This window comes from Acanthisitta chloris, unplaced genomic scaffold, assembly GCF_000695815.1.
Source record: "Acanthisitta chloris isolate BGI_N310 unplaced genomic scaffold, ASM69581v1 scaffold5223, whole genome shotgun sequence".
Classification (NCBI taxonomy): Eukaryota; Metazoa; Chordata; class Aves; order Passeriformes; family Acanthisittidae; genus Acanthisitta; species Acanthisitta chloris.
The window spans coordinates 6,564-16,148 of record NW_008663109.1 but is presented as its reverse complement, the minus strand read 5'-3'; the positions used below and the strand labels follow the sequence as shown (position 1 = coordinate 16,148).

General features: G+C 45.5%; 1 protein-coding gene across 1 annotated transcript; it reads right to left on the bottom strand.

Annotated features, from left to right (window-relative positions):
• Nucleotides 1-334: 334 nt before the first annotated feature.
• On the bottom strand, nucleotides 335-8,324 carry FAXDC2 (fatty acid hydroxylase domain containing 2). Its single transcript, XM_009070864.1, has 8 exons — nucleotides 8,277-8,324; nucleotides 5,384-5,475; nucleotides 5,182-5,279; nucleotides 4,370-4,491; nucleotides 3,844-4,049; nucleotides 2,833-2,938; nucleotides 1,674-1,840; nucleotides 335-705 (listed from the first exon to the last, which is right to left on the bottom strand). Exons 1-8 carry the CDS (start codon nucleotides 8,322-8,324, stop codon nucleotides 549-551), a joined length of 996 nt encoding a protein of 331 aa, XP_009069112.1. The 3' UTR covers nucleotides 335-548.
• Between the last annotated feature and the right edge of the window lie 1,261 nt (nucleotides 8,325-9,585).

Sequence of the window (9,585 nt, the reverse complement as noted above, 5' to 3'; positions counted from 1 at the left end):
AGAACAACTGTTTGGGAGAAGCCAGGCCCCTGCTGCCTGGGCAGGAGAGTTTCTAAAGCTGTGGCCCCACTGAGTTTTCATAGGGTTGCATCCCATATCCCAGGGGCTCTTGAGTCTCAGAAAAATAGTGGGGTTTAATCCTGTCACATGCAGTTAGTGACCTTGCTAGTGTTTCTATAAGCTAAGTGCTGCTGAGGCCTGTGAAAACTGGTGTTAAAACCTCAGTAATGAGAACTCCCCAGAGCCACATGGCCCAGAACACACCTAGTTCCTGCACAGGCAGCTGGAGCCAAAGGACAGTGCAAGTAATTAAGAAACAAAATGCTAAGTTTTGTTTAAAAATAGATTTTTAGAGCAGATTTTTTTGTGTCTTAGGTAGAAGGTAATGGCAGCAACAGTGCAGTCATTTCAAGCAGCATATTTCACTTCAGTTTTGGGTTCTGTTACATGTGAATAATAACTTGTTTCCCAATTAAAATACTATTTGGCATAAATCATTGTCTCTCACTCTGCTAGTCACCAGGCTCTGCAAGAGGTGCTGGGCTGGTTCACTCAGCCTTCTTGGGTGCCTCAGGGATGCTCTCGGAGAGCGGCGTGAGGCCGAGGAGGACCTTGTGTCTCTCGAAGGCTTTGGTTTGTCTGAACACGCTATCTGTGCCATGCAGGTAATCCAGCACTCCCAGCACGCCATAGCACTGGTTGAACCTGGGAACCAAACAGAGATAAACATCACTGGAAGTTACTGAGGTTACCTCACCCTCCCTATTTCCATTCCTTTGGGAGCCCTGGTAACCCATCCGTGCCATTTCTGCCCCAACATGAGTCTCCCTCACAGCTCTATCTATCCAAGACTGGCTGAAGCTTTGGCAGCTTCTCTGTCTGGTGCCTGTCTGGTGTCCTGCCCAGAGAGTGTCTCTGCAGGGATCCATGTCCTGGCACGAGTTGAGCTTCAGAGGAAAGGACTGGTAAGAGCTGTCCCATGGGCTGGTTCTGCAGGAGGGTCAGACTATGTCTGAATCTAGTGCACATCTGGGAGATGGGAACAGTTCTTTCACTGCTCAGGTATGCATCCCTGAACAATCATCTGCAACTGCTTGCTCCAGTGTAGGAGGAGTCTGGGAATCTGTGCCAGGAAGGGTTCATTGGGATTGGGCAAGGTGTTATCTGATCAGTGTTCCTAATCCCAGTGGATGGGAGAGGAACAGACAGACAGCCTCCCCTGCATGGCTTGCCCTTGCTGTCTTTAGATCACATGCAGTGATCTTCTCTAGGAAGAGACTTGCAGAGAACTGACCCTGTGTTTGTGCTGGGGAAGTCCAGGTGATACCTGCTGCTTCACACTGCCTGCTTTCCTCCTGGGAAATCTTGGGAAACCTGCTGCTCCCAGCCCCAGCTGCGGTGTTTGTGCTTTGGAGAAAGTTTCCCAGCCAGGTGGTGGAGGAGGGTAGATGTCAGTGAGGTGTCTGGCAGTTGTGTGGGCTCTGAAATCCTGATCTCTGTTGAACTGCTGCAAGACCTGGCAGCATTCAGCCTGATACCAGGTGAACTGGAGCTGCTCTGCTTGTGCACGAGTTGTGCAAACCCACTTGACCCTCAGAAAGGAGCTTTTCCTGCCAGCAGTGCCAAGGCTCAGGCAGAAGGGAAAGGGGAAGTTGAGCAGTGCCCAGACATACTTGAGGTGGTGGAAGTCGTGGAACTCAGGAGATGGCAGGAAGGGCAGGTGGTAGCCACAGTGAGAAATGCTTGTTGTTACCAGAGCGATGGAGAACCATGCTGAGATTGAAACAATATGAGACCCCATGACCATTGGGCCAGCCATGACAGGCAGAGTGTTGGAGAGCTGGAAATGAGAAGAAAACACTTCATTAGTGGGCTCATGACAAGCAGACTCTCCTCTAGGCGCTGAATTGTTCACCTGGGTGATACATCACAGCAGTTTTGTGGAAACAGCATAAAGGGAGATCTCACTGCAAACACCTCTGTAAAGTCAGAGAAATAATTAAGGAGCTAACAGAGTTCTACTAACTCCAAACTATGGTCATAGACCAAGCTCTCTAAGCCTGTAGAAGTCAGATGTGAGACCAAACTGTGAGTGGTGATTCCAGGGAATCACCCTGGAGTGTGAGGTCTGAATTTCAGCATGGAATAATGCTGAAGCTGCTCTTGGGAAAAACCTCACAGTAAAAGGGCACGGCCTGCAGACACACACAATGCTGTGACAATCCTGGCTGTGTCACTGCACTGTCCTGCCATGCCACAAATGGCTGTGGCTGCCCAGCCCCAGCTGACTGCACCAGCCCAGCTCAGCTGGGCCCCTTGATGTAAAAGTCATTGTGCTGCCCCAGGACTGTCAGCTGGGGAGACTCACAAAGCTGGTGCTGCAGCTCAGGACCAGTATTGACAGGAGGTGGGACTTCTAAGTGGAGTCTCCTGAAGGTGGGATGTGTTTTTGTGAGAAGTCTCAGCTGGAGCAGTGCTGGAAGACACTGCAGCAAACACTGATCCCAACCACCAACATGAAAATCCTAACAGAATTCTGAGTCCACTCAATAACCCAGACTGTGTCACATCTTGTGCTGAAAGCACTGTCTGTGCTCCCAGTTCTCTCTGGGCTCAAGGAAGCCTCATTCAGTCAGCTCCTTATCTGTTGGAGGCCCTTGGATCTGTGCTTTTAAAGCTACTGGAGTCTAGTATAAACAGGTACTGCTTCCTCTTCCTAACAAAGCAGGGTCTAAGGCACCTTTGCTTCTCTTCTCTTACCATTCCTTCTCATCCCATGGAAATCACACTCCACACAGGAACTGGAAGGTGACCATGGGGGAGTTCACTTACTATGTGTTCCACTGGGTGAGCATAGATGGAGACCACTCCGATGGGTGCTGTCCACTCATGGTGCTTCTTGTGAATGTGCTTGTACAGCACTGGGTGGTGAACAAGCCTAAGGAGAGCAAACAGAGGCAGGCAGGTTTTGAGCTCTGCAAGAGGGGACCATAGGGTAACAGAACACAGAATTTCTGCTGAGGACTTGCTCATATCTCCTCCAGCATAAAGACTTCAGAGCAGCTAGGAATGAGAGAGTAGGACTCCTGGCTTCCCTTGCTCTCCCTCTCTTTAGTACTGAGCCTTCACTCAAGTGATGTGTCCACTGGCTGATGTTAAACTTAGTCCAGATAAACCACATAAATCAAAGTCCCTGAATGACTTCGCTTAAACCTGGGAGTACTGCTAGGGGCAAGACTCACTTTATACTTCCACTGTTTTGACTTTTCCTACTGGCAACTATTAGAGTCAGAATTTTCAGTTCCATGGGTCCTTCCTAAGAAATGGCTGTTACATTCTTTGGGTGCATTTGTCCAAAAGGGAAACCTATATATTTCTGAGAGTGCTGCACTTGCTTCTGCACAGGCTTTTGTCTTCCTCGCTTTCATTTTTCCCTCTAATGTTGGTGTCAGCACTTGCAAAGCCTGCAGTGTCAGAAGCCAGGCCCTGTTTCCTAGGTGCCATACAAGGGAACAGGAGACCAGTCACTGACCTCTTGGGCTTTTTTTCTTTCAGGATAGTCAGCCTTGTTCTTTTCAAAGGACACAGCTTTTGTGTAAAGCTGCCTGGTTTGTTCCTTCCTTAGCTTCTAAGCTGCTCCACCTTTGTAATTTCACCCATTTTTGCTTACTGTAGTTACTGGCAACACCAAAGCCTCTTGCAAGGGTGGATTTCAGGACTTGTAAGTTCTCCCATATAAATACAAGATTGGTGGAAGAGGCAGGACTGGGACTACTGCTGTTGTAGGAAATGAGTATAAAGGCATGGAGGAAAATCAGAGTCCTGTTCCTGTGTTCAGCTCACCTGTGTGTGTAATAGAAGAGAATTTCCTCTATTACAGTAAAGACACTTAGCTCCACAAGAAACCACTGGAAGGTGGGTAATTCCTTGCTGAAGGTGTTGCCCCACCATTTCATGATGTGGAACATGGGCACAAGCATGGGCAAGGAGATCAGGAACTGATTAACCAGCGCCGTGTAGATGGCTTGGAGCAATTTCTTTGTGTCCACCTGCAAAAGAGATGTCAGGACTTGAGGCTAAGTCAGAATGGATGCAGGTTTAGTTGAAAGGATAGAAAGCTTTACGATCTGTAGGCAGCTTCCATGTTAGTTTTGTGATCAGCTTTTCAACAGGCAGACCATCCAGATCTGATCAGTAGCCTAATTACAGGATCTGCCTTCCTCTCTGCAGTGGATATACAAGACTTGGTACTCCTGGAATCCTACCTGGTTGCAAGAGAAAAGCATAACAGGTTCTTCTCCCCACTCCTGGCCTAAGAGACTGCAAGAAGTGTTTAGCCAGCAGAAGAGGCAGAGTGAGAAGTACTTACAGGATCATTCTTGCCCAGCTGAATGCGATAGCGAGTAATGAAAGTTGGTTTTCCTGTTACATCAGCCACCAGAAGGATTCCATTGAAGCCCCAGAAAGCAAGGGCAGGCACCAGTGCAGCCCCTGTGCCATGAGGAAAGGGCAGAGATGAGTGAATTACTTGAGAGCTATGGCTAAATCAGAAACAAAATACACTGGCATAGTGTCCAGAGGACCTTGCTGGGACCCAGATGTGTCCAGTGCATGTCTCCTGCCCCAGGATGCTTTAACATGGAACATGGGTAAGTTCTGACAGCCAGGTAAGACCTGAAGAATGGGCAGGAGGTTAGAGCAGACAAATGCCTCATAGGTTGAAACTTGCCACAACTGAGGTGAAGAAAGGGCTTTTCTGGGAGGTCTCTGTTATGGGCTGTTTTTAAACACAAGTAGGATACAGTTGGGTTGAACCTTGCTAGGTCCTTACCAGGCCTGTTCATTAGCTGCTAATCACAAAGAAGAGTTTTACAGGTGCTGTGACAAGAGTAAAATGCACTAATTTTACTTTAATTTTTAGTAATTAGTTCTGCTGAGCCATTCAGCAGCAATGTGTCTTCACAGGGAAGCTATTTCAGCAGCAGCAAAAAGATCAGATTTTTAGTCTGATGGTGAACCTATCTAAAGGCAGCACAACCACACTGCATCAGCTGTGTCTGGTTTCCAAGCCACTGCTTCGCCCTGGGAGGATTAGTGAGTTTGGGAAGGCATGTCCATGTTCCCCTTTCACATGTAATACATGGATGGTTCCTCCTACAGAGGAGCCTTGTTAAAACTCACCAAGGAGGAAGATCGTCCACTCATCTCCCTCGAACAGGTTGTAGAACTTCAGCCATGTGGTTTGCCAGAAATTGCCTAAAGTTACATTCTGCAAAAGCCTGTGGGAAGAAGAGTTCTTGCTTGCTCATCATTTTGTCATCCACTTTTTCCCCGTCTCCACAGAGAAGTTTCTCCTCAAGCCCCTTTGTTCAAACAATCTTACCAAGAAACACAGTTCACCAAGGCAGTGCACACCAGCAGACCTCTACTGAAGACATAGGCAGTGATCTTCAAGGCATCCCCAAGCTTCTTCTCCTGTGAGAAGCAACCAGATTTAAGCACATGCTGTTGTGTCCTGCACTGGCATTTTTGGTATTTGAAGTGTAATCTTATGATGGCCTGTTGTGTTTCCCAAGCTCCCTAAAGACACAGTAACAAAGCTGCCATGTGATGCTGTGTGTAATGGAGGGGGAAGTACACACACATCCACCTGCTATGCTTACAGAGACCTGAAGTGTCACTGATGTGGAATTTCTCTGGAATAACCAAAGGGAGATAAAGGAGCACAGGTTTTCCCACCTGTGTTTTTATTTGGTGTACTTCTCAGTACCTGGAGGGCTATAATACAAGGGAATTCTGGATAACTCAGAGCAGTGGGAGAGGAACACCTGGGGGAAGGAAAGGTGCTCCACCTCAGCACCTCCCTCCCTCCCTCCCTCCCTCCCTATTTTCTCCCTCCCAACATGCAGTATGTGTTCATCCCATGGTAGTAAAGAACTGCTGTGCTCAGGTGACCTGGTTAACACTCCAGTTAATCCTGAACCACTCCTCTTAATGTTCCTCTTTGCTTTGAAGACTGACTCTGAAGCCAGGCTCGTGTGCCCAGAAATTTGCCTTTTCCCCTCCCAAGCATAACAGAGCCTTCATACAGAGTATTTACTTCCTTTCCTTGCATAATTCACTTTGCTGTGCCTTTAGGCTATCACAGGTACAACTCAGCTCTACTCCTGAGAGCACAACTTATCTAACAGCTACCATGAGCCATCTGTACAGAACAACTGCACATCAGCAGGGAGCTAAGATACAGCTCTCACAAGTACAAAGTTCTCCAAGTCCCTTCTCTCAACCACAGAAATGTTATCTCCTGAAGAATATTCCTGTGTACAGGAATGAACTTACAGCTGTGATGTTAACACATCACAGTAAGGATTTTAATTGTACAAAGCAACTGGAAGACTCAGAAAATTACCTTTTGATTCCAGGAATAAGTATGTTCAAGTAAGTGTTCAATATATTTGAGCATTTAAATATTCAAACCCAAATTGTTTAGCAAATACATGACAAATGTGTAATTATCTATCTGTCTTTTAGAGTAGCCCAAGCTGGAATTGGTTCTGGAGTTCAGCAATCTTAGTTTGGGGTGGTGGTTTTTTTTTTTTGAGTATGAATTATACTTATCTGCAGGGTAAATATTTGTTGGGTTTTTTTAAAGAAATCAATACAATTCTAGAATAAGATAGTGTAACAACCAGCTATTGCTTTCTTCATTACTCTGTCCTTCCTGTTTTTTAACCATAGTGCTGTGATGCACAAACAGACTGGAGTAAAAATGCTGTGATTCATAGCTGCTGTCCTGCTGGTCTCCCGTCAGAGATGACAAACAAGAGAGGCAGCTCACTAAGAAACATTGAATGCAGGTGGTTTAGTGTAATGCAACATAGAGGAATCCTCTCTGCATGTCTTTCAGATTCTGTAACACCTACAGAGCGTAAAACACGTCTCAGGACTTGTCAGCAATATTTATCTGTCCCGGGACAGAATTGTGCTCATTAGCACTGAAACATTCCTTATTAGAACAAACAAACAAACATTTCCTCTTATCACCTCTTTCTTTTCTTTTCTTTTTTAACCCTGTGAGTAACTGGGCAGGAAGCAGCTGACAGGACTCTTGCCCTAGAGCTTGATGTTTGTGAACCCTGCGGGTTTATGTTGGGAGAAATGCAATCAGTTGCCAGTGTTATCACTGGGAGCACTGAACTGCAAGTGCAAGGCTGGCAAAAGCCTCTACTCCAGTTTCAGATAGTGCCTGCTGGATCCTGGACCAGAGATTTGCTCTCTTAGCAGTTTCATACTTTCAGTTGCATCCATGTTATCCCTCGTGTATGCTGATGTAAGACTTTCTTAATCTTTAGATCCTGAAACATTACCTACATATTCTTTAGTTAAAAAAAAAAAGTTATAAAGGCTATAAAAAGCTTTGACCTTTCTAACAGAATTGTACCCTATAAAACCTTTTTGTTCTGGGATAAAGAATATTCCAAAGAAAAACTCTGATGTCAGAATTTTTAGTTAGACCAAATAATTTCAGATGCTTTAGCTGAAGAACTCATAAGAGTTTCAAAAATTAGTAACTCCTAATACTCACCAGACACTGTGTATGTCCTGCTTTGAGACAGGATAGAGAGTAGCTAAAGCTCAGCACTTCAGCTATTTTAAAAGCCCTTTGGCTAGAAACTGTCTTGTTTTGAGGCTGTGTTTTTATTGCATGTGATGAGGTGATTACGTGAGTGAATCCCACACACTATAATTACATGAGCTGTGGAAGCAGAGAAGTTTACATAGAAAAAAAAATCTTGTTCATCAAGTCCAAGTGCTTAACACCCTGTTTGTCTTCATGCCAACAGCTTCAGCATGGTAAGTTTCCAAACTAATTCATGGATTGCTTGAGTTCTTGCCCTTAAAGGGCTTGTAGGAGTTGGCAGATTCCTTAAGTGCAGAGCAGGGCTGCTGCTGGCAAGGCAGACAGACTGGGGCACATCAGCTGGGAAACAGCGTTTAACAGGACCACCTGGAGGTGGCACAGCTTCTGCTTACAGGGGAGTCTTGTGGGTTCCTGCCACACAAGCCAAGATAACAAGCCCTTCCTTCCTTGGTGCTGTAGAAGGGAAAAATGCTGGGAAAGTGTGGCTGGAGTGATAAGAGATGAGTTCCTAATTGTGCTAAAGTGATCAGAATGCGGATGTGTCTGTCACTTCTCTTAGAAGATGATTCAACACATCCAACCTTCCAAAGCACCTGCATAATGCTTCCTTAAAAAGAGGACCTTGAGCCTTTACCTGCTTGTGCTGCTCAGCCATGGTGGAACATCCAGAGTCTCCTGTCATCTGAAATAAAAGGTGAGCTGAGTAAGTGAACCTTGTACAGCTGGAGAGTGGAAGAACATACTGCTGACCACAGCAAATCCCCTCAACCCCCAGTTCAGTTGCAAAAGTGTAAAATAATTACTCTCTGAGCTCTCTCTTGTCCTGCTCCATCCTACATGTGTTGGCCATTGAGCAAAGCTGAGTTCTTGAGATGAAAAATCCCTTTATTTCCTGATGAGTTAGTGGTGTCCCAGAAGACTATCAGGGATGCAAGGGTGACCAAAAAAAAAAAATGGGAGAATAGCCAAACTTAAAGCTTTTGGTGTGTTGTGGCACTGGTGCCTCCCTTGATCTGGCCCAAGGAGTACACTGCACCTAGGGGCAACTCCAGCCCTTCCCAGACTGCAAGGAAATGATGATGTGGAATGTGGGTTCTTCCCTACCAAGGACACACAGGATGAAAACAAAAATCCAGCTACAATAACTTGAGTTTGTGCCACGAAGAATCACCACAGTAGAGCCCCACAGAGCCTTGTGGCAGAAGAACTGTATGTTACATGGTAAGTGAAAAAATCATCTTTGCTTCAAGTCCTGCTATGGTCAATTAGAGGCTTAAAGTCCTAAATGGGCATGTGGCTAGCTTGTAATAAGTCTCCCTGCATTTGGCTCTGACTAATTTGTTGATAGTTTTGGTAAAAAAAAATTCAAAAATAAATCAAAGCCAAGGTTGAAGTAGCTGCTGAGGCTTCACTGCTGGCCACAGCCATGAAGGGTTCTCTATGCAGTGGCTCTCCAAGGGATTATTGCATAGCTGATTTTATCTTGTTGCACTCTTACCATCAAATATAGTTAACAAAAGTTAACACAACATTCCCTAATGTTTTCTTGGTTTCAGATGGTCTTTAAGGACAAACACACAAATTCTAATAGCATGAGGACCAGATTACTGGGGATTCCAGCCTTTAATCCATGCTGCTTTTCATACTCAGCAGAATATTCAAGCACAGGCAAACTGTATTACCTAAGGTACAAAGGGAAGCACAGAGCAGGTCCAAAGGCAACTGTCTAAGGTACAAAATAAAACAGTTGGCAGATTACTGATTAGAAAGATGATATTCGATTACCTTTATGATGGAGGGAAGCCACTTGGGAATTCTCCTCTTGCAGCGTTTCAGAAAGGAGGAATAATCACCCAGAAAGAAGTGCCTGTAGTAGCCAAGAGGTTATAGTTTATCTTTGAAATTATAGCCTTCTGGGTATGTTCTTACAAACACATCTCTAT